This window comes from Ochlerotatus camptorhynchus, unplaced genomic scaffold (genome assembly GCF_037179485.1).
Source record: "Ochlerotatus camptorhynchus isolate MF236.1 unplaced genomic scaffold, CSIRO-AGI_Acam_v1.1 ptg000168l, whole genome shotgun sequence".
NCBI lineage: Eukaryota > Metazoa > Arthropoda > Insecta > Diptera > Culicidae > Ochlerotatus > Ochlerotatus camptorhynchus.
The window spans coordinates 308048-333063 of NW_027040658.1; the positions used below are offsets into that span (position 1 = coordinate 308048).

The 25016-nt window shown below is 42.5% G+C and overlaps 1 protein-coding gene across 3 annotated transcripts in view; it reads left to right on the forward strand.

Annotated features, from left to right (window-relative positions):
• LOC135701565 (neurexin 1-like) overlaps positions 1–25016 on the forward strand; it is a 215666-nt gene that overhangs the window by 94095 nt on the left and 96555 nt on the right. For all 3 annotated transcript variants that reach the window (XM_065222406.1, XM_065222407.1, XM_065222408.1), the window contains exon 3: positions 9450–9583. In XM_065222406.1, the coding sequence (XP_065078478.1) occupies positions 9450–9583 (134 nt within the window). The remainder of the gene's footprint in view (positions 1–9449; positions 9584–25016) is intronic.

Sequence of the window (25016 nt, forward strand, 5' to 3'; positions counted from 1 at the left end):
ATACTGGCACGTGTTGTTCCCTGGCCCGGGAAATCGCCTCCTCGATGGTTTGTAGACACCGGTCAACATCTTCGGACGTCCCCGGTTGGACATCGTAGTCGATGGTTGTGTCGACGCAGTGTTGATATTGCGCCCAGTTGACTCGATGGTAGTTGTGCCGGGAAGCTTCGAATCGGTTTACCGAGGATCCAACTTCGGCCACCACCGGGTAGTGGTCCGAGCTCAGCTCCTGGAATGCCACAGGTTGCGAGATGTTGTGTCCCATGTTGCTTACGAAAATGTCGATGGTCGCATGGACCCCAGACCGACTCAGCCGGGTGGGAGAGTCCGGGGCCAAGATGGTATAGTGGCCCTCTTGCAGGTCTTCATTGAGGATGATGCCGTTTCTATTGCTCCGACCGTTGCCCCAAGCATGGTGTTTTGCGTTCAGATCGCCAGCGATGATAAAGTTCCCACTCCTCCGGGTGAGTTTGATGATGTCTTTCCGGAGGGCCACTGACGACCCGTCCCTGATGTTGGTTTGCTTGGGGCAGTAGGCCGCGATGATGGTGATTGGGCCAGATGTGCTCACCTCCACTCCGATGGCTTCAATTGTTTTCAGCTGGAAGTTTGGTAGCAACCGGCAACTGATGTTCCGTCTTGCAGCGATAGCCACTCCTCCACCTCCAGAGCACGTGCGATCAAGTCTGACGAGCGGGAAGTCGGGAAGGAATACGTTCAGTTCGGGCTTCAAGTGCGTCTCGGTGATAATAGCAATGTCGACCTCCTTGGTATTGAGGAAATCGAGTAGCTCTCTATGCTTGTTCGTCAGTGAGCAAGCGTTCCAATTTGCAATTTTTATAGCTTCACGGTCCATACTTGGTGACGAGTGACAAGGCAACATGAAGCTGTTCAGATCGAGTCTTGCAGGTGCGCAGAATGACGATCACCTCTGCAGCCAGCGTTACTAGTTCCTCTGATGTTAACGGAGATTCGTCAACTGAGTCACCTGAGGCAACACGGGCATACGATAGTCCAGGCGCCGAGGTAGAAGCTTGATTTGGCAAAGCTGCAGCAGCAGAGAGGCTATGCTGAGCTGAGGGGGTGGCTCGTTGACTGCTGTTGAGAGGTAGCGGTGGAAGATTTGGGACCAGGCGACGAGGATGGATTGCCGGGTATTGTTCGTCCGTGATGGCTGGTGGTGCACGTTTATTTCGATGCCGGCCTGGTTGGTTGCTAGTAGCCACCTTCTTCCTCATGGTGATGAATTCCGTTCACTTGGGGCAGTCCTGAGTAGTGGCACGGTGAGTTCCACCGCACTTCGGGTCGGTGTCATCAGCTTGAGCACAGGTCGCCGTCGAGTGGGCCATAGCACACTTGTCGCAGCGTGGTTTCATATGACAGTTCTTCGTGTCATGGGCGAAGGAGAGGCAACTTGTGCATTGGGTCACATCACGGTGTTGCGGCTTGTAGTATTCCCAGTCGATATTGACCTGAAACAGGTCACGTATGTTGCTCTTGAGCGCAGCAAGGGTGGTGGAGTCCTTTGTGAGGTCGACCAGAAACAGTTGGTCACGATAGTTCGTATTGGGCATAGGCCCAGCGAGCCTCACCAGTTTATCTTTTACGGTAGCCGCTTCGTACGACGGCAGACCTCGTAAAACAACCTTCAATGGTTTCATCGAAGGCAAATCGTGAGTGTAAAACTCCACTGTGATGTTCTTCAGCAGGTCTCCGACCGACTTGTACTGCTGTAGGCTGGAGCACATGATCTTTGTTCCAACGCTACAGATTTTGAATCGCGGGAACAATTTGCGTTTTGCCAGCTCATCCCTAAGCTGGGCGACGTCCTTCATCGGGGTAAACAGCGGGGGAATCCACTCCTTTTTCGCAATTTCAGTGGCGTCACCACCGTCATTTTCTACTCCGAGCACCGAGAATTGGTTGCTCTGTAGCAGCCGATTTGCTGCGTCATCCGAAGCAACGCTGGGATCCGTTTGGGCCTTCTTGCTAGGCCCCTCCGATGTATGAGCAGTAGTACGCTTGCGTACCATGCTTTGTTTATTGGCAAGTGCAATTAGACTTTCCAATGCGCCTGTCGATGACGGCACTTCCACGACGCGAACGTAGCAATAAAACGAACTAGAAAAAGCTCGATAGCGAAGCGAACGAACGAACGAACTATACTACTAGACGGTCTAGCAACGAATGTCGAGCCCTGGATGTTATTACACGATGACACCGACACCGATGTTTACCGTTGAACGGGTGAATCACAACTGATCAAATCTATGCTAGTAGTAGTAATAAAATTTACGTTTATTTTCTGGGTTTTTATGTTTCAACAGTTGATTTAACATTTCAATTGGTTAGCCTTTGGCTCTTCATCTTTGTTCTAGTTAATTGGCTATTCTAATGTGATGATTGCGTTTAGCGCTAATTTACAGGATACCCTTTGTGGGATTGTTTTGGTTTGAATTTAAAAATTTGATAACCTACCTACTTGAGCACCTAACTACTTAAACTAGGTTGCCAAATCACGAATGATCTGGTGGTTTGATCGCAGACAGGCGACTCTGAACCTTTCCAGCGTGGAAGTCTTTCGCTCCTCGAGTGTTGAAAGACCGGCCAGGTGGTGAACCTCAGAATTACGAGTTTGCGGTGGACTGTTAAGGATCATTCTGAGGATCTTGTTTTGGATCCTCTGAAGCTTTGAGTGGTGGCACTTAAAGGGTGATACGGTCAAAATTTGGTCAAGGGAAAACGCGTGTAAATCGGTGAAATCGTTTATTTAAAAAATCAAATTAAATTTCTTTTTCAAGTTCAATTAGTATAAAATTCAGGAAAAATATTCAGTTAGGCTTCCGCTTTTCCAAATCCGAATTGCCGGGCTTTACGCTTGACCCCTGCCATCAGATTTTGTACAGCCACCTTGTCCACCTTCTTCGCCGCAGAAAGCCAGTTTGCCTTGAACTGCTGCTCGCCCTTAGAAGTTTTTTTGGTCTTCTTTAGGTTCCGCTTGACAATAGCCCAGTATTTCTCAATTGGGCGGAGCTCTGGCGTGTTGGGAGGGTTCTTGTCCTTGGGAACCACCTGCACGTTGTTGGCGGCGTACCACTCCATGGCCTTTTTACCGTAATGGCAAGATGCCAAATCCGGCCGAAACAGTACGGAACAACCGTGTTTCTTCAGGAAAGGCAGCAGACGTTTATTCAAACACTCTTTCACGTAAATTTATTGGTTGACAGTCCCGGAAGCTATGAAAATGCTGCTTTTCAAGCCACAGGTACAGATGGCTTGCCAAACAAGATATTTCTTTGCGAACTTTGACAGTTTCATGTGCTACCTTTCCCCTTCCTTTTGCCGTATAAAACTCCTGTCCCGGAAGCTGCTTGTAGTCGGCTTTGACGTAGGTTTCGTCGTGCATTACCACGCAGTCAAACTTCATCAGCATCGTCGTGTACAGCCTCCGGGATCGCGCTTTGGCCGTCGTATTTTGTTTATCATCGCGATTTGGAGTCACTACCTTCTTGTAAGTCGATAGTCCGGCTCGTTTTTTGGCTCGATGCACGGTTGTAGACGATACACCCAGCTTATTTGCGGCATCTCGGAGAGAGAGGTTAGGGTTTCGCTTGAAACTACCGGCAACTCTCTTTGTCGTCTCAGCGGCTTCCGGTTTTCGATTTCCCGCCGATCCAGACTTCCTGGCTGTCGACAAACGTTCCCCAAACACTTTAATTACATTTGTAACGGTTGATTTGGCAACTTTTAGCGATTTTGCCAACTTTGCGTGCGAGTAGCTCGGATTTTCACGATGCGCGAGCAAAATTTTGATACGCTGCTCTTCTTGCTTGGACGGCATTTTGACAACTGAAGAGTGAATTCCAAAATCAAAATAGGAGCAACATTCTACACACACACACCTTCAAAATGAGGGGTGTTCAGGTTTTTTAAATGCAAAATTGAAAGAAATACGTCAAGTTGATATTGACCAAATTTTGACCGTATCACCCTTTAGCACAACTCTCCCAGATTGGCAGACCATACTCAATAGCTGGCAGAATGATTTGCTTGTGGACAGCAAGCTTGTTTTTGAGGGACAGTGTGGGCTTCCTGTTTATCAGAGGGTAGAGCGACCTGATCAAGATGTTACGCTTGGTGGATGTCTTGTCCACATGGGATCGGAATAACAATTTGCTATCGAGCGTGAGACCAAGGTAGACTACTTCACTCGACCATTCAATGGGAGTGCTATCAAGATGGATCTTGACGTTAGCAGGCGGAACAAGCCGAGGTGAATACGAGTGTGGAAACAGAATGGTTTGTGTTTTAGCTGCATTGATACAAATCTTCCAGCTCTTAAAATAGTCGGACAAAACATCCAGGCCTGATTGTAGTTTACTCGCCAGAGCACGGATCACTCGACCCTTATAGATGATGGAGGTGTCAGGATACCACCACCCGGCAGGGGAGGAATGTCTGACGTGAAAATGTTGAATAGGATAGGCCCTAGCAGGCTACCCTGAGAGACCCCTGCATCAACGTTGAACGTATCAGAGGGGACATTGTTCAAGTAGACCTGGAATGATCTGCCCGACAAGTAGTTTTTGGTGATCTTCACGAGGTAGATCGGAAAGTTGTTTCGATGCAGCTTGTACACTAGACCATCATGCCAGACATTGTCGAACGCCTTCTCGACGTCCAACAATGCCATGGCAGATGTATTGGAAACGGACTTGTTCCGCTTGATAATGTTAGTAACCCATGCGAGTTGGTGGATGGTAGAGTGCCCTTTCCTAAACCCAAATTGCTCTTTGAGAAATATGTTATTATCATTTGAAAACACCAGCAGACGGCTGAGTATCAATTTTTCGAATAGCTTCGAGATGGAGGACAAGAGGCTGATGGGGCGATAGCTTTTGGCACTGGTAGGATCTTTGCCAGGCTTGTGTATTGGATTTGTTGAAGATAGCGGTAAGATGGTTGAAGAAGTCAATACTCAAGTTTTTCAACTCGCGGTTGACTACACCATCCATACCCGCAGCCTTCATGTTTTTAGTACTTCTAATAGCTGCTATCACCTCATCAGCCGATATTCTACTATGATCATGCACTACTACGGGGGTGTCAGCGACTCTAGTCGTTGCCTCCAGGACGGCAGGCCCATGGTTTGACCAAGATTATGTGAAATCACAAAATGTTGGCCAAGAGCATTCGCCTTTTCAACTGGGGTTATCAGTAGGGATGGGTCTAAGTGGTCTACAGAGGAAAGCGGAGGGATCGGTCTCGACTTATTTTTCAAAATTTTGGTCATCTTCCAAAATGGTTTTGCACAATCTGGGAGAGCGAATCTTTTTGGTAAAATCGTTATTTCTGAGTTCCACCATCCTGGCCTGGATAATTTTGGTTAGCCTATTGACATTGGTCTTCAAGTGGGGCAGCCCAGAAAGCTGGAACTGCCTACGAATAGTGTTACGGAGCCTGATAAGATCTTGGTTGGGCTGTCAAGGTTCAGAGTATGACTCACCTGTCTGGATGCTGGTACGTGTTGCTCCCTGGCACGGGATATCGCCTCTTCGATGGCTTGCAGACACTGATCGACTTCTTCGAACGACTCCGGTAGGACGTCGTAATTGATTGCTGTGTCCAGTTGACACGATGGTAATTTCGCCGGGAAACTTGAAACCTATTGGCCGAGGAACCTACTTGGGCCACCACCGGATAGTGGTCCGAGCTCAGTTCCTGATAGGCGATAGGTTGGGAGATGTTATCGCCAATGTTGCTGATGAAGATGTCGATGGTGGCATGAGCTCCGGATTGACTCAACCGGGTGGGAGAGTCCGGACACAGAATGTTGTAGTGGGCTTGCTGCAGATCGTTGTATAATATTGTGCCGTTCTAATTTCGCCGACTATTGCCCCAGGCTTGATGTTTGGCGTTCAGGTCGCCAGCGATGACGAAATTTTGCCGTCGTCGTGTTAGCTTGATGATGTCTCTTCGCAGGTCTGCGGCCGAGTCGTCCCTAATGTTGGTTTGCTTGGGGCAGCAGACCACGATGATGGTGATTGGACCAAGCGATGTGCTCACCTCAATTCCGATGGCTTCGATAATTTTCAGCTGGAAGCTTGGTAGTAGCCGGCAGCTGATGTTCCGCCTCGCAGCGATGGCCACTCCCCCTCCCCCGGAGCTGGTGCGGTCAAGCCTTATGAGCCGAAAGTCGGGAAGGAAGACGTTCAGCTCAGGCTTCAAGTGTGTCTCGGTGATGACGGCTATGTCGATTTGCCGTTCGTTGAGAAAGTCAACAAACTCGATGTTTTTGCTCTTCAAGGAGCAAGCATTCCAATTTACGATCTTGATGACTTTACGGTCCATACTTAGTGACAAGGGAGACGATGCTGAACTGTCCGACTGTTGGGAACCATTTGGATACTCTCAGGGTTGGCTTGTTGGTTGTTGAGCGGAAGCGGGGCTAGGTTCGGAACATGTCGACGGGGCTGGAGAGCTGGGTACTGGACTTCCGTGAGTACAGGAGGCGTACGATGATTACGGAGGCGACCGACCTGGTTGTTGATTGTAGCCTTCCGACGGATATTAATGAACTCCACTCGCTTGGGACATCCGCGATTGGAGGCTTGATGGTTTCCACCGCAGTTGACACACGTTGGCTCAATGTCATCAACTTGCTCACAGGACGCAGTTGAGTGAGTCCCAGCACACTTGCCGCAGTTTGTCTTCATATGGCAGTTTTTGGTGCCATGGCCATAGGAGAGGCAGTTCGTACACTGCGTAACATCACGATGTTGGGGTTTGTAATGCTCCCAACTGATGATAACCTGAAACAGGTCCCGGATTTTGAATCTCAGAGCCGCAAGACTGGTGGATCCCTTCGTGAAGTGCACCAGGAACAACTGGTCACGGAAGCTGGTATTGTTGATGGAACGGCGGTTCATCTGGAACACGACCTCAGGTTGGAGCCCACGCCGCTCCAGCTCGGACTTCACCGCAGCCGCCTCGAACGACGGTAATCCACGCAAAATCGCCTTCAGTGGCTTGCTCGATGGCAGATCATGCGTGAAGAAGTCCACGTTGTTTTCTTTCAGGAAACATCCTATTTGTTTGTACTCCTCCAGGCTGGAGCACATGATTTTGGTACCGATGCTGTAAAGCTTAAAGCGAGGCAGCAGCTTGTGTTTTGTCAGTTCGGCACCTAGCTTGGCAACATCCTTCACCGGCGTGAAAAGCGGGGGAATTCGCTCTTTTCTTGCAATGGGAGCGGCGTCACCATCGCCATTTTCTTCCGGGAGTACTGCATACAGGTTGGCTTGCAGTACTCGTTTTCCGACGTCATTCTGCGACGCGCTGGGCTTGATTAGCATCTTCTTTGAAAGGCCCGCTGCTGACTTATTGGCACGTTTACGCACCATTTGTTTCGTGTTTGCAAGTTCAAGTAAACTTGCCAGAACGCGAGAAGGTGGCGACACTTCCACTACGCAACGCGACGGCACAAAACGAAACAAAATCGAAACGTGATCTCGAGCGAAAAATACGGACTGAACAGCTCAACAGTCGAGCAAAGAATGTTGATCAAATCTATGCTGACGACGTTCAACTATATATATAAGACGGCTTGGTCCGTGTGTTCGTGAGCTAATAAGAATGGTGAACGAGGACCTTGAGAGAGTTGCTGAATGGTCTGATAGTAACGAGCTTTTTGTGAACCAGTCGAAAAGCAAGGCAATTTTCGTTAAGGGACGCCGTCGTAGCTCTGTTCGCACTGATCCGCTGCCTGTTATCTCCATGAAAGCGAGCATGAAAGGACAACCCATTGAATGGACCGACAGAGCTGTAAATCTTGGTTTCGTGTTTCAAGCTGACTTGGAGTGGGATGGACTAATTAATCAGCAATGCGGAAAAATCTACGCTTGTCTGCGCACGCTCTATAGTACAGCTTCTGCCGCACCCTCGAATGTTCGGCTTAAGATGTTCAAAGCTCTAATACTGCCGCATTTTCTGTTTGGAGATCCTCTGCATGTAAACCCCAGCGCGAACTCCATGGGCAGGTTACGAGTTGCACTTAATAGCTGTGTCCGTTTCGTCTATGGGCTTGACCAGTACGCAAGAGTGAGTCATCTCCAGCCAAACTTGATCGGTTGCTCGTTGCAGAATTTGTATGCATACCCGTCTTGTGTCTTTTTGTGGAAACTTGCCAAAACGTATTCCCCACCAACGCTCTTCTAGAAGTTGATCCCGTTCCAAAGCCGTCGATCGCAAAATTTGATCCTTCCACCGAACAACACGTCAGGTTACGCAAGCACAATGTTCGTCAGAGGTGTGGTAAATTGGAATGTGCTGCCTTCTACGATTAAACGTTCGACTTCAGAAGCAAATTTTAAGAGGGGCTGCCTCGAGTTTTGGAATTGTCGATAAAGGTTAGACATAGGTTAGTGTTTGAATTATATAACTGACGACAAACGATGTTATGTACAAAACATGTTACAACTCGGAGGTAGTATTTTAAAAGGGGTTACCCCTTACACTGCCAGATGATAAATAAACAAACAAACAAACAAACAATCCTGTCATCTGCGAACAACTCGAGTGAAGCCGAGGGGGGCGACACATTTAAATCTCAATTCTAGATGCTCAAGAAATCTCACACTAGCGAATCAATCTTCGAAAAATCATCTTTCATTTCTCGCATCTACTTGCATCGTGCTCATCTTTTTGCAGGAAATCTTCAAAATCGACATAAATCTTCCTTTGATCTACTCAGCGTGCGTGCAGCTAACCACAGCAAAACACAATCTTTTCTGTATCGTAGATAGAGTCGTCCCCCTCGAGTGAAGCCAAATTTCTCTGGTGCTCTGGTGCTAATTTGACAGCTCCTCCTTTTCCTCTATGATTAAGCTTGGTACATGTCACGCCGCGTTGCGGAAAATAGATAGAGTTTCCTAGATAACGTGATAGTAAAGCATGATTCACGCAAATTGTGCTCTTCAATTCGAAAACAACTAAATCATTTTTCAATTGTCCATTGCGGGAAAGTAAGAATGGTTTTGAAGGCATTACATTTGTTGTCACCTTGCCACATTTAATGTTACATGGTTGGAGCTTAAATATGTTATGGATCATCAGCGCTGCTGATGTTTTCGGTAGTTTCAACTGGAACTAGATCGCATTGCAGGGGGTTGGATATAACATGTCGCCTATGCGCCTGACACTAGGCTGGAAAAAAGTAAACGTAAACAAAAAAGTTGTGATCGACAAAATTTGATTTCGCTGGAGCGTATCCATATGTTTACAGTTCCAAGCGAAGTGAAATATTTGCGAATTTCCCTTTTCACACAGGTGAAAAATGTAAAATTTTGTATGAGATTTTCACTTCGCTTCGATCTCGGTACATGGCTATACAGAAAGAATACAATCGCAATTATCTAATAATTGTTGTTTTCTTGTTAACCTTCTTTCAGGTCCTCCGCAACGACGAGCACTCCACCCTGACCGTCGATGGCGTGTCCCAGAGCCGGACCTCCCGAGGGAAGGAATTCCTGTTTGGGAAGTTCGCCACCAACTCGGACGTGTTTGTCGGTGGCATGCCCAAGTGGTAAGTACCAATAGTCTAAATCTCAACACTAGATATTTTATTTAACTTCATCCAAGAAGTAAGGAAAGTGTAGTGGTCCTCTCAGTGGACATTAGTCTCAACGCTATCCTGCATGCCTACGTTGAAAAATTTGGAAATAATTCATTTGAACTTGATTTAGGCCGCATGGCCAATTGACCACTTTGTCAAGCAGTTTAAGCGTGACTTTCTATCAGCGATTTCACAAAACTGGACCAACTTATTTCTATTTTTTTATGAAACGCACAAATTTTGGCTACTGTCCTCGTGGTTCTAGAAGAAAAAATCTCAAAATAATGTTTTATTTCAGTGGTAGTAAACGTCATTTTAACTGCTCAAATGAAATGGTTAATTAGTAAAGCCCGACCTCGAACCACGCCGTATCCATTTAATAATATTGCATAACTATTCAACGGGATAAGATTTGTTAAGTGAATCCGGAATGAAGAACCGCCGCCCTCACCGCCATCAGTCCGTGGTAGAAATGCTTTTCCATAATTAAAAACATTTAATATAAAACTTTATCCTGTTTTGGCTTTTCGGTTCCACCGGGCCACAGAAAGATATAAAAGCTACAGACAGAGGCAGATGCGGGAAAGCGAAGTGGATTCAGTCGTGAACTTAATTCCACCTCCGGTTTAAGCCCCCGTAACACACCAGCACTCCGGAAAGGAATCCGCAAAAGGAACGGTGCGAAACGAGCTTCCTCCCGAATTCGGAATTTTTCCGGCTAGGTCGGTGGGTTGGAGAAAACGGAGAGCTGTCAGATAAATTTCGCTCGGTTGTTCGGAATAAACTTTTTCCATTTGGAAATGTTTCTATGCTCTCTGCCGGTGGTGGTGCAGCTGCAGACGCGCAGACCGAGATTCTGAGGACACCGAAAATAGACGTGCTAGAAATTGGTTTTCCGGGAAATTGGCCTGGTTTGAAGGGGTATTTTCAAACGATATTGATTCCATTGTATTCTTATTCAGAAAACGAGTAGTTTGATGTGTCGCACGGTAGGCTTCGGTGCCAAGCGGGAATTGGCCACCGGTGCAATCCGTTCCGGATATTTTACCGGTGAAATATTCCAAAGGCTGTATCTCGGTGGGTTTGCGCTGTAATGAAGTATTTTTTTTTCAAATCCATGAGCTTGAGTAGGAGCTCTTCACATAATAAACACCAACATGCCTACCAATTTACAGAGTGCAGTCGGGTAAATAGAGCGAGAGCCAGGCAGGTGACATCTGTCTCACATTCGCAATTTTGCTAGAATCTCAACCAAAGTTTCCATCGTCGTCGTAGCTATCTTTTCAACCCTAAATTGAATAACGTGCTTCCATTGCCGTATCACTTTTAATTAGTGAGAATGCTTTTTGCCAACCTTCTGGCAACAACCGGCTCGCTCTTGAAACGAATGACGACGTTGTGCGGAACGAATTTGGGTCAAGTCTTGGGTGCATGCACGGACTGACTGGGGGTGGCTGATCCACCTGCTGTGTGTGGTGATGAACTAAGTCTGTTTTATCCTTTCGTTCTTTTTCGAGTCAGAATCAGATACGGCAGCTGCTGATGGGAGTCGGGTGCGAGAAAAAAAAACAGTGCACGACATCTGGATTATGTCGGCATGACGGGTGCTGAGTAATTACTTTGGCTCGGTGGCCATGGACGGATCTTTGTACTTGAAATTCTATGTTTCAGAGATAATTTCAGCTCTTTGATTTCGGCGGAATCGAGTTGCTAACATCGAACACGATTTAAATTGGACGTGGATATTTCAGTATACATAAACAAATGTCTCATCTCCAGAGTTCTTTTCCCGTTTGACCGGCGTTCTCTAAAAGGTCTAAGAATTTACCTGTTACCACCATGTTGAAAGAATTGGTTATCAGGACAACATTTCCGAAGACAGCAACGTCCCAGATAGTCAGATTCACGCGATATAGCACAAACTGGAAGTTCACACCGACACTAATGAATGGATTTTCAACCATCCTAAGGGCCCTAGCTACCTGAACCACTCAATCGAAGACAGGAACTTTCTATTTCCTTATTTGAACTGCCCATCTGAAGCTTGTGAGGACTGCTGGAAACATTCCAATTCACCGATGAAATCAAAAACTTTCGAAACGTGAAAGACACACTTGCTCTCGGAACTGTAAGGCTTTCAAGAGTTTTCGGAAGGCCTGAAACTCTGTAAACTCTTTGAAATACAACAGGTCCGGAATACCAGAATAGAAATATACAGCACTGCATAAACTTTTTAAGCGTCAGAATTTTTCGAAACTCTGGTACTCTGGAAGCTTTTGAGAATCCTAGTACTTCAATCTTACTGTTGTCCATGCGACCTCTTGCCCCTATTCATTTCATTCGACCTTTTGTAAGGTCGAAGGATAAAAGGTCGAAGGACAAAAGGTTGAAGGACAAAAGGTCGAAGGACAGAAGGTCTAAGAACAAAATGTCGAAGGACAGAAGGTCGATGGACAAAAAATTGAAAGGAAAAAAGGTCGAATGGATAAGAAGTCGAAGGACAAAAGGTCCAACAAGCCATCCAATGCATGAGGTCAAAGAATCTCGAATCTACGACAAAAGTTCGAGTGGGAAAAAGGTCGAATGGATAAAAGGTCGAATGGACAAAAGGCCGAATGAAATGTATAGGGACAAAATGTCAAATTAAATTTGTAGGGACAAAAGGTCGAATGGTCAAAAGGTTGAAATTTACGAAAGGTCGAAATGGACGCAAGGTCGAAAGAACTTTCGAGCAATTCATGTTGAAGTGATTAGTAGCTTTAGCTTCTAAAGAACTGCTCATATTTCAACAAGAGTTGAAAGAGTTTAGTGCAAGAAATATCTTCCAAGCATTTTCAGCTGGAGTGATCAATAGCTTTTATCTGTCAAAGAACTGCTCATGTTACCAAGAAGGAGTCAACTTCAAGGTTGAGAAATAACTTTTGAACATTTTCAGCTAGGTTGTTCAATAACTTTTATCGACCAAAGAACTGCTCCTATTTTAAAGAAGGATTTAACTTCAAGTGGGAGAAAGAACTTTCGATTCGTTCAGTTAGGTTACTCAAAGCCAAAGTTGGTACTTGATTTACATAGCATATTTTCATTCTGACGTGTTATTATTTTTTTCTTTGATCCACTAAAAGTTATTTAACTATTTGTTCATTTCAACCTTTTGAGCATGTGACCATTTTTCTTATAAATTTCATTCGACCATTTTTTTTAAATTTGATGTTAAGTCCATTTGACTTTTTGACCATTTAACCTTTTGTCCATGTCGACTTTTGTCCATGTCGACTTTTGTCCATGTCGACTTTTGTCCATGTCGACTTTTGTCCATGTCGACTTTTGTCCATTAAAATTTTTAACTCGACCTTTCGTCCACTCGACCTTTTGAGCATTCCACCTTTTGAGCTTTCCACCATTAATCCCTTTTATTTTCATTCGACCTTTTGTACATTCAACGTTTTGTTCATTTCGACTTTTTGTCCATTCGACCTCATGTCTATGCAACCTTTTGTTCTTACAAAACCTAGTGGGGTGACCCCGGCGTATTGGTTAGCATCCATACCTCTCACGCCAAAATCACGAGTTCAAATCTCACCCCTGGACAAGTCACGAATGACCCAAGAGCGTTAAAGTGACTATAATAATTTGAAACAAAAATTAGACCTTTTGTTCCGGTATTATTAAATTCGACCTTGAGTCCAATTTGCCGTTTTGTTCATATGACCATTTTGTCTACTTCTACTTTTTGTCCGTTCAACCTTGTGCCCTTATAAATTTAATTTGACCATTTGTTCATTCGACCTTCTAAGAATTCGACATCCTGTCCCTTTAATTTAACAACCCGATTCGATATTTTGTCCATTGGACTGTTTGCCTATTCGACCTTTTGTCTAGTAAGACATTATGTCCATTCAAACTTTTGCTCTAATAAATTTAATTTGATCTTTTGTCCATTCGACCTCTTGTCCATTGAACACTTGGTTTATTTGACCTTTTGTTCCTCTCGTCATTATTTCCATTAGACTTTTTGCCCATTCGACCTTTTTGTCTATTTCGACTTTTTGTCCTTAAACATATACTTCGACCTTTTGAACATTCGACCATTTGTCCCTTTTAATTTCATTCGACATTTGGTTCATTCGATGGTTTGTCCATTCAACTTGTTGTCCTCTCGACCTTTTTTCCATTTAGACTTTTTTTCTACTCGACCTTTTCGTCTATTTCGACTTTTTGTCCGTTCAACCTTTTGTCCTTATAAATTAAATTCGACCTTTTGTCCATGCGACCTTCTGACCATTCGACCTTTTGTTCCCTTTAATTTCAATCGACCGGTTGTTCATTCATCTGACCCTTTGTCCATTTCGACATTTTGGCCATTCGACCTTTTAGATTTTTGTTGGTTCAACCTTATGTCCTTATAAATTTATTTCGACCTTTTTTCCATTCGACCTTTTGATCATTGGATCTTTTGTCCCGTTTAGTTTTCGTTCAACTTTCTGACCAGTCGGCAATTTGTCCTTTCGACTATTTATCCATTCGAACTTTTGTCCATTTCAATTTTTTGAACATTCGACCTTCTGCAAATTTAGGTTGTTGGTCCATTCAACCTTTTGTGCTTACAAATTTAATACGACCTTTTGGCCACTGGAACATTTTGAACATACGACCTTTTGTCTATTTTAATGTATATCGACCTTTTGTTTATTCGACGTTTCGAGAACTCGACTATGTGTCCATTCGACGAATTTCCTATTACGACTTTTTGTCCATTATACCTTTTGTCTATTTCGACTTTTTGTCCGTTTTTTCCTTATAAATTTAATTCGACCGTCTTTACATTCGACATTTTAAGCATTCTACCTTTTGCCCCGTTTTAATTTCATCGGATCTTTTATTCAGTCGACGTTTTGTCCATTCGGCTTTTTGTCTATTCGACCTTTTGTCCATTTCGACTTTTCAACATTTTTTTTATATCTTGATTTTTTGTCCGTTTGTGTTCCTTAAATTTAATTCGACCTTTTTCTCCATTCGACCTTTTCTCCATTCAAACTTTTGAGCATCCGATAATTTGTCCCTTTTCCTGTAATTTAATTTAATTCGATGATTTGTCCATTTTTATCCTTATGAATTTATTTCGACCTTTTGTACATTCGACATTTTAAGCATTCTACCTTTTGCCCCGTTTTAATTTCATCGGATCTTTTATTCATTCGACGTTTTGTCCATTCGGCTTTTTGTCTATTCGACCTTTTGTCCATTTCGACTTTTAGTCTATACAAATTTTTTTATATCTTAAATTTTTGTCCGTTAAGCTTTGTGTTCCTTAAATTTAATTCGACCTTTTCTCCATTCGACCTTTTGAGCATCCGATAATTTGTCCCTTTTAATGTAATTTAATTTAATTCGACTGTTTGTCCATTTAACCTTTTTGTCCATTTGAATTTAAGTCTTTTTCAACTTTTTGTCCATTCAACCTTTGATACTTATAAAGTTATTTTCAACCTTTGTCCATTCGTCCATGTAATTATTCGACCTTTTGGCTCGTTTTAATTTAATTCGACCTTCTGACCATTCGACGTTTTGTCCTTTCGAATTTGTTTTCATGCGACCGTTTGTCTGTTGAGTCTGTTTTTCCATTCGACCTTTTGTCTATTTCGACTGTTTGCCGTTGAACCTTTGTCCATATAAATTTAATTTGACATTTTGTCCATTTGACCATTTGTACTTTCCACCTGAACAAACCTTGAACAAACAACGCTTTGTCCATTCGACCTTTTGTTCATTCGAAGGTTTGTCCATTCGAAGGTTTGTCCATTCGAAATTTCGTCCATTCGACGTTTTGTCCATTCGACGTTTTGCCCATTCGACCTTTTATTCATTTCGACTTTTTTTTCATTCGACCTTTTGTCTATTTCGACTGATGAACTGGTTGAATCGACACCTTTTGTCCTTAAAAATTTAATTTAACTTTTTGTCCACTTGACCTTTTGAGAATTCAACCTTTTGTCCCTTTAATTTCATTAGACGCTTTGTTCATCCGACTTTTGTCCATAAGAATTTTACCCTTTCGACCATTTGTCTATAGCGACTTTTTATACGTTCAACCTTTTGTCCTTATACAATTAATTGGATTTTTTTTCTATTCGACCTTTTATCTATTCAACCATTTTTATATTCGACCTTTTGTCTATTCGACCTTTTGTAAATTCGACAATGTGTCCATTCGACCTTTTGTCCCGTTTTAATTTCATTTGATCTTTAATTCAGTAAACATTTCGTCCATTCGACTTTTTGTCCATTTCAACTTTTTGTCCATTCGAACATCTGTCTATTTCAAATTTTTGTCCGTACTACCTCTTGGCTTTAAAAAATTAATTCAACCTTTTGTCCATTCGACCTTTGGAGCATTCGACCATTTTACCGGATTTAATTCGATTTGACCTTTTATCCATCCGACGTTTAGTCCATTCTACTTTTTGGCCATTCGCGCTGTACATTTCAACATTTTGCCTGTTCAACGTTTTATCCTTATAAATTTAATTCGACCTTTTATCCATTCGAGTTTTTGAGCATTCGACCATTTGTCCTTTGTTTATTTTATTCGACCTTTTGTTTATTATTTATATGTTTTGTCCATTCGATCTTTTATCGATTTCGACTTTTTGTCCGTTTAATCTTTTGTCCTTATAAATTTAACTAGGCCTTTTATCCATTCGACTTTTTGTCTCTTTAAATGTCATTCGGCCTTTTGTTCATTCGAAGTTTTGTCCAATTGACTTTTTGTCGATTCGGCCTTTTGTCCATTTCGATTTGTTGTGCATTTCGACTTTTTGCCCGTTCAACATTTTGAGCATTCGACCTTTTGTCCTGTTTTAATTTCATGCTACACTTTTGTTCATTCGACGTTTTGTCTGTTCGACTTTGAACCTTTTGTCCTCATAAATGAAATTTGACATTTAGTCAATTCGATCATTTGTTCATTTAACCATTTGTTCATTCGACCTTTTGTCCATTTCAACCTTTTTATCCATTCGTCGTTTTGTGCTTCAACCTTTGGTCCATTTCAACCTTTTTGACCTTCGATCTTTTGTCCATTCGTCGTTTTGTGCTTCGACCTTTTATTGATTCGACCTTTTGTCCATTTCGACCTTTTATCCTTTGACGTTTTGTCCTACAACCATTTAGGTTATCCACAGTTTGTTTGGGGAAGTTCCATGATCTTTTCCTTGATTGAAGGTTTGATAAGATCTTGGAGAACTTCAGATGAATTCTTAAGAAAATTTGGAGAACTTTTGTGGCAAGTTTTAAACGTCAAATTAGGTCTTTCAGAGCGTTAACATTTTGGAGACTTTCTAGGAGAAGTTCACTCAAGTAACAATTTTGGTTTTATGAGGGTTCTGTAGACCTTGTGGCATTCTTTAAAATCACTATAAAGCTTGCAGTGTTACTTCGGCAGGAGCCTTCCAGAGGGGGTTCAAAGGATACTCCTCTTCAAGTCGCCTTGGAAGTTCTTCAAACATATCATATCAAAGCAGTAAGATAACCAGGAAGTTCCTGAAATGTGAAGAAGTTCACCTCTAGAATGAATTGTATGACAAGTTTCCAAAATGAACAGCATCTATAGATCATATCCACAATTGTTTCCAATGTCTTCCAGGTAGTGGTTATTTTGTGGATCATTAGGATGATGTTTAACGAACATCCAGAGGTCGTCCAGATCATTAGGTCAGATGCCTTCCAGGATAAGTTCAGAGGTCTGCCAAAAGTTCTACGATATTCTGAGATTTCTTGAGGAAATTTGGAGCTCTTTCGAGGAAATTTGGAGATCTTTCGTTGGAAGGTGTGTCCAGGAGTGATTTGGAGGTCTTCTAGGAGAAGTTCAGGAGCCTTCCGGAGTAGGTGCAGACGATACGCAAAGGAAGGTTTATTCCTCCTCAAACTACTCTGGAAGTTCTCCGATCATATATTCGCAAACCGCTAGGAAAATGACCTGGAAGTATCAGAAATTGTAATGAAGTCCATCTCTAGCGACAAAGAAGACTTGTGCTATATTTTGGATCTATCCTATCTATCTGACGAAGCTTTTAGAAGTCACAGACGGCTCATTCGTTTGCCTTGTGTTTTCCATAGGACTCTTTGGTTCGCCAGCAGTACGACTAGCTGGTTCAAGTTCAGCGATCGCCAGGTGCTTCAGGTGGTCTTCTAAAAGAAGTTTGACGAATATGCAGAGGTCATCCAGAGCATTAGTTCAGAAGCTCAGGAAGTGATTTAGAATAATGTCAAGTAGTAGTTCAACGACCTACGTGGAACGACGAATCGAGTTCTGGAAAAATCGAGGAGAAGTTAGAACTTCGTTTGACTCCCAGGGGAAGATCAGAAGTATTTAATTAATATCCCTGAAGATGGTCTTCTACTTGAAAGTGATTCCACTCTCTAACTCTATCGGCATTCGATTGGTTCAACGAATTATAGAACGGTCTCTTCGGCAAACGTTCTCTACGTTCTGAATGCAATCGAATAAGAATTCAAGCTTCAAAAAATCATGTTTCAAACGACATTTCCCGGATCATTCAAATTCGCCCACCAAAAGAATAACGATCGATTGAACAAATTATCGCCCACAGCCAAATTTCAACTCTCCGAACGAACTTCCTGCAGTCCATCGGCAAGGAGAAATCCCTAACTTGAAGCACCCTCCATCAAACATCATTCCGGCGGATTAAGTTTATTAATAGCTAGATTGTGGTCGGCATTTCCATGACCATTTCCACGATGTTCGGATATTTCGGCCACTGAGTCCATGAAGTTCACTTTCTCTCACTCTAAGCTGTGATATCGGACCGTCCCACCACCGCCACCATCTACACAATCACAAGAAATGTGATTAACTAGAATTATGAACCGGGCGGAATCCCTTCACAGGTTCCTTTCCGTCCAGTAGGAGGACTAACGTAATTTGTTACATAAGAAAATTCTTTTTTCGCCGCCGGCAGGGAAGAAAAGGGGCTACCTGCCACGTGGGAGCAAAGTGAGTTTTAATTAGTTTGTCGATTTATGCCCGGCTGAACCTGCACGGGCGCCGTTGCCGACGCTGAACGACAATTTCTTCGTAATTTAGAACAATATCATTTACGTGCCGCTTCCGTGCGTTCGTAGATTTCCGGTGGAGGTCACCACCGGAGGTGGTGGCAAGGGGAAACGAAAATGAATGAGCTCGGTACAATAACATACTGCGATGGGATCTGGTGAGATAAAAAAAATCCGGGCAGTGTTGCCAGTTTGCCTATTTGCATGGCTTGCACTGTTAGTGCCCGGAACGTCTCCCGGAGTTAACCGACATCACCTCAATTTGCGTCGTTCTTTGCGGTCAAAGGTTGAGATTGGAGTGAATTTTCCAACACTGCCATCCACAGCCAAACATTTGCGGATAGGTGTTTTTGTCCTGATTGTACCCCGCATCCTTTTAGCAATCCTCTCACGCTCTGTCACTGGCAGAGTCGTTCCTTCTGTTGTCACGGAGGTTGAGAAGCTCGATTCGAAGTTGTTTTTGCATGCAAAAGCAACCCACCTCCGCTCCCACTCGACCTGGAAAATAAAAACGTCGACAGCAAAATCGAGCTCCGGTTTCAGTCGCAGCTAAGTGGTATCCTTTTCCAGATTGAGTCTCCGTGCAACCGAAAAATCTCGCTCATCCTACACTCAAACGTTGATCGTACCCTTTTCCCACCCAGTCTCAATTTCGACAAAGGCATTAATTTCACTGAACCGTATGAGCTAGTTATCACACAATTTTCTGTTCTTTGAGTCAACCCTTCCGACTTTGGATCCGAAAATTTCCAACCATATCTCTTTAATCCTCAAAATTGCAACCTTTCCAACCTATGTAAAATCAATGTTTCTCCCTAGCCAAACGATTCATGGCTTTCCACTTGATTAAATTCCATGACCCTCCAGCTCTCAACACCCCGGAGCATGATTTTCCATCCAAATAAAAGTTGCCATCATCAGCAACTGTCGCCACCGTCGACGTCGTCCTCATCGTCGTCTCGTCTGCACCGACTGTGCGCTACTTGTCAAGTCAAAGAAATAATTCCATTCGCTTGCCGTCTGCTGGTAACAATCGAGAGTGAAATTGATTCGAAGTCCGTCGTCCGACGGAGGAGCAGGAGTCTGTGAGTTTGTCCTTTAGAACTCGCTTTTTTCTTCACGCAGTGTTTTTCTTTCCAGCTAGTTGACTGTCCCATGAATAATTTACATTTTATTCTCCTTGGAAAGTGGGGCCCTTGACGACGACGGGCGATGCCGCTTAGCAAGAGGAATAATTCAGAGCATTTGTGTGCGGGGGTGATAGGGAAAGGAGGCAACAGCAAGCTGAATTGAAGAACTTTGTCGAAGAAAGCAATGCGTTTCATGGCATATTGAGCGAGATACAGCTGCCGGAAAATTTCACCGGTGAAAAATCCGGAACGGATTGCACCGGTGGCCATTTCTCGTCTATCATTCAATGTCGCCGTCCGACATATCAAACTTCGCGTTTTGGCATGAGGAATTGGATGGAGGTACTGTCACTTGACGAATCACATATCAACTGGAAATATTTTCCGAAAATCTTATTACATTTCGTTTGACCGTTGAGGAACATGTTCAAATATTTTATTTTAATCAATCTGTGAATACTCAAAGGGGCCGTCCATAAACTACTACGATGATGGTTTTTGGGTAGGCAGTTTTTCCTGCTGTAGAGTCAGTTCGATCTGGAGTTCATCTAACTTGCCGCCGTTCACAACGCTGGTCTGGATCAAAGTGGCCGAGTCGTTTGTTCGCACGTTTTAACAACTAGCGATTCGATCACACTCAGGGTGGCCAGATTATTTTTTTTTTTCATTATCGGTAGCCTTCAAAACTTTTATCGGTAGTTATCGGTAAGCCGTCTTAAGAAGCCTTCCCGAAACTTAAAACCTTTGTGAGCGGGGGAAGGATGAAAACAAATCACGAACAATTTTGAACTTTCGAACCGAGCCACATTGGATAGTCTAATCTAGAGTCGGTGTATAATGAATCACGCCAAGAGTGAAGCCAAGTCTCCCAATTGAACTGTCAAGCCGGCTACCTATCGTGCAAAGTAAACGAACAATACGATCCTATGAAAGGTCCACGAAACACAGCAAAAAATTAATTTTCATATCACATCAAAGTGGATGCACTTCAATCGTTTCAAAAATATGGTGTAATATTACTTGCCAAAAAGGACAAAATTATCATTAGTACAGTGCATGATCTGACATTACGCTGCTTTTACTGCATTTGTTTAATTTTGTAGCCATAATAATTACATGAGATTTTCGACATAATTAATTTTTTGCTGTGAAGGTATATAAAAATAAAAATATTAAACATAATAGAAGAAATGATCATAAGCACGCAGTGAGCATTAAATTGTCGTGGGATACGTTTGGTAATGATCAGTAATGAGAATTTCTACTATTTTTTGTTAAGATAATTTGACAAAATCCAAGGGGTAAGTGACTCAGCACATTGTAACGAAATTAGATTCGGCGCAGCTTGGGCACATCCATCGGCACATCTTCGGAATACCTTCGGCACATCTTCGGCATGACTTCAGCACACCTTCGACACAATCGCGTAGGCATTGGATTGTTGTAAATAAAATGGTAGCACTGCTGGACAACTGTCATTGAAGTTGTTCACAATATTACGTGCTGTTTGACTGTATATTCAGGAATATCATCTAATTGAATATACCAGAACAACTCAGACCAGCAGTTCACTTATAGATCTTAATACGAAATGTAGGTTCTAGAGTGAGCTCAAGAGGAAGTTAACCAGACCACATTAGTACCCTTAATTCAAATAATGCTGCAACTAACACAAAACAAACTACAGAAGTCTATTCATCATCCTCTATAGTCGGTCTCCAACAATGTTCCCAACTTGTTATGGCCGCTGATAGACCGTTGCTTTTCACATTACGAAAGGCTAGATTTTTGGTCTACCTTTGAGGACAGTATAATACCCTAAAATACAAGACTTTTATTATCCTATGAACACAAAACAAACAAAAAAACTCGTGGGGTGACCCCGGCGTAGTGGTTAGAATCCATACCTCTCACGCCAAAGTCACGAGTTCAAATCTCACCCCAGATAAGTCACGAATGACCCAAGAGCGTTTAAGTTACTATAATAATAATAATAATAATAATTAAAGAAAATCTCTAACCCGCCACTTCTCGAGTCATCCTCAATCCAATTTATCCTTGCGATTTCAAACCAAAACATTCCATGTGTAATGACTGGCACAATTGGCACACCTGCAGCACACATGCGGCACACTGTCAATAAAGATGACCCAAAACTGGTGTGCGGAGTGACCTACCTCTTGACAAAATCACTGATATAATGATTAGTCAGCATCGTGCTCTCTTGCCGTGCGGATCTATTTGCTTTTTGCTGAAGGAAGTGTTACTACTACCTAAAGCTACAACAAATTTAAACAGCACTTTTCAGTGCTCAACCTGTAAAAAATTTTCTACCTTGTTCAACTCTTATTCTTCTTCGATCCTTGTTTGGACCCTACCCGAGGTAATCCTTCTTGGATATCGATTTGGAAAATTCCTCTTCGATCCTTCAGATTCTTATAGTAATCTGCTTGGAAGTCGATTTGGATAAAAATTTACTGCCGCCATGGCGCCTAAACGCAAAAGAAAGGGGCAAACTCTTGACCCCCCTTCTGAAGAAATTAATTTGAGTAATCAATTTGATTTGCTCACGGATGATGAGAATGATCCGTCATCCAAGAAAAATTCTAGTAAACTTTCCCGGCTTAATGCCAAGAAGGAAAAGATTCCCCCTATTGTGATAACCACTTCCGATTTCCATGCTCTTCGCATGGAACTTTTGAACTTCGTGAAAGTTAAGTTTTCTCTACAAATTGGACGTCGGGGTGAATGCCGTGTATTTGCTGAAACCTTGGACGGATTTAAATGTCTTCTCAAGTATCTTACTGAGAAGAAGCACAAATTTTTTACTTACGACACCAAAACTGAACATGTGTTCAAGGTTGTCATGAAAGGACTGCCCAGTGGTGAATCCCTGGATCAGATCAAAGATGAACTGGCAAAATTACTTGGAGTTGTGCCACTCCAAGTAATCAAAATGAAAATGAAATCCCGTCCTGGCGATTCGCGCAACGGGATTTCTAATGATTTTTATTTAGTTCACTTCAAGTCTAGTGAACTAAACAACCTTAAGGCCTTAGAAAAAGCTAGCCTAATGCTCCATGTCCGAGTGAAGTGGGAACACTTCAGGAAGACTGGAGGAAATTTCCAAAACCTCACTCAGTGCCGTAAGTGCCAGGGATGGGGTCACGGAACTAAAAATTGCTACATGCCAGCTAAATGCATGAATTGTGGTGATTCCTCTCACGCAAAGGACGACTGTCCTGTGAAGGAAGATCCTAAGAAATTTAAATGTTCAAATTGTGGTAAAAACCACAAATCCAATTTTTGGGAATGTAAGACTCGCAAAGCGATCCTACAATCTCGTTCTAACCGCCAGGTAGGAAACGCTCCACGTTTCCGACCAGGTACAAATTCCTCTGCTGTTAACAACGGTCAGCGAGGAACAAATTCTACATTCGTACCCGTAGATACAAATATCACCCCTGCTTCAAATTTTTCATCTGTACCTACTCCCCTCGCTGCTAACAATGTTCAGCAAGTTAATGGAGCTACCTATGCTGCTATTGCAGCGGGTAGAAATCAAAATACTAACCAACGTTCTAACGGAAATTTTGACAATTTTGACTTAGGAAGCATTACTGCCCCTAAAATGGAATTTATACAGAAATCATTACTTGACATGATTCCGGATATGCTTAAATCTAACTCCATATTTGATGCTATTCAAACTGGAGTAAAATTTGCAAATAATATTGTCATGACTTTAAAATTCAGTAATGGATTTTAAAGCATTAAATATTGTAAATTGGAATGCTCGATCTCTTAAAGATAATGAAGACGAGCTATTTAACTTTTTGAGAGTTCATAACGTGCATATTGCCGTTATAACTGAAACGTTCCTTAAACCTGACCATAAGGTTAAGAAGGACTCAAATTATTTGATTTATAGAAATGATCGTCTTGATGGACCCTGTGGTGGCGTTGCCATCATTGTTCATAGACGAATCAAACATAAAATTCTTTCTTCATTTGAAACCAAAGTTTTTGAAACTTTGGGAATTTCTGTTGAAACAAAATTTGGACAACCTACGTTTATAGCTGTCTATTTGCCATTCCAATGCGTAGGCCAGCAAAAGAATTTTCTCAAGGATGACCTCCAGAAACTTACCCGTCATAGGTCTAAATTCTTCATTATTGGTGATTTTAATGCAAAACACCGCTCATGGAATAATGCTCAAAGCAATTCCAATGGTAATATTCTGTTTGATGATTGTTCTTCAGGTTATTACACTATTCAATATCCAAACAGCCCAACATGCTTTTCTTCTGCAAGAAATCCCTCCACTATTGATTTGGTCTTAACTGATTCATGTCAACTTTGTAGCCAACTGGTTACCCATGCTGACTTCAGTTCTGATCACCTTCCAGTAACTTTTGAAATATCCCAAGAAATAATTTGTAATCCCAACAGTTCTACTTTCAATTACCATAGAGCTGATTGGGAGCAATATCGAACATTTATGGAATATAACTTCGATCCAAACATTCCTTTGCAAACCAAAGATGAAATTAATTATGCTCTTGAATCTCTGACTACTTCTATAGTTGAAGCAAGAGCTGCCTCAGTACCAAAATGCGAGGTTAAATTCGATTCAATTATAATAGACGACGATCTTCAGCTCTTGATCCGTCTTAAAAATGTCCGTAGGAGACAATATCAAAGAACACGCGATCCTGCCATGAAGGTTATCTGGCGGGATTTGCAAAAACAAATTAAAAAGCGATTCTCTGCCCTGAGGAACAAAACTTTTGAAAATAATGTTTCTAAATTAGACCCGAGTTCCAAACCCTTTTGGAAACTCACAAAAATTTTGAAAAAACTTCAAAAGCCTATTCCAGCGCTTAAAGAAGGTGGTAAAATTTTGATCACAAATTTGGAAAAAGCTCAGAAACTTGCTAAGCAATTCGAGAGTTCCCATAATTTCAGTTTGAGTCTTACTAGTCCTATTGAGAATCAGGTTGCTCGGAATTTTCTGAATATTTTCTCTCGGGAAAATATTTTTGATGATTCCTGGGGGACTGATTTGGACGAAGTAAGGTCTATAACTAAAAAATTTCAAAATATGAAAGCTCCAGGTGATGATGGAATTTTCTATATCCTCATCAAAAAACTCCCAGAGAGTTCCTTGTCTTTCTTGGTAAAATTATTTAACAGATGT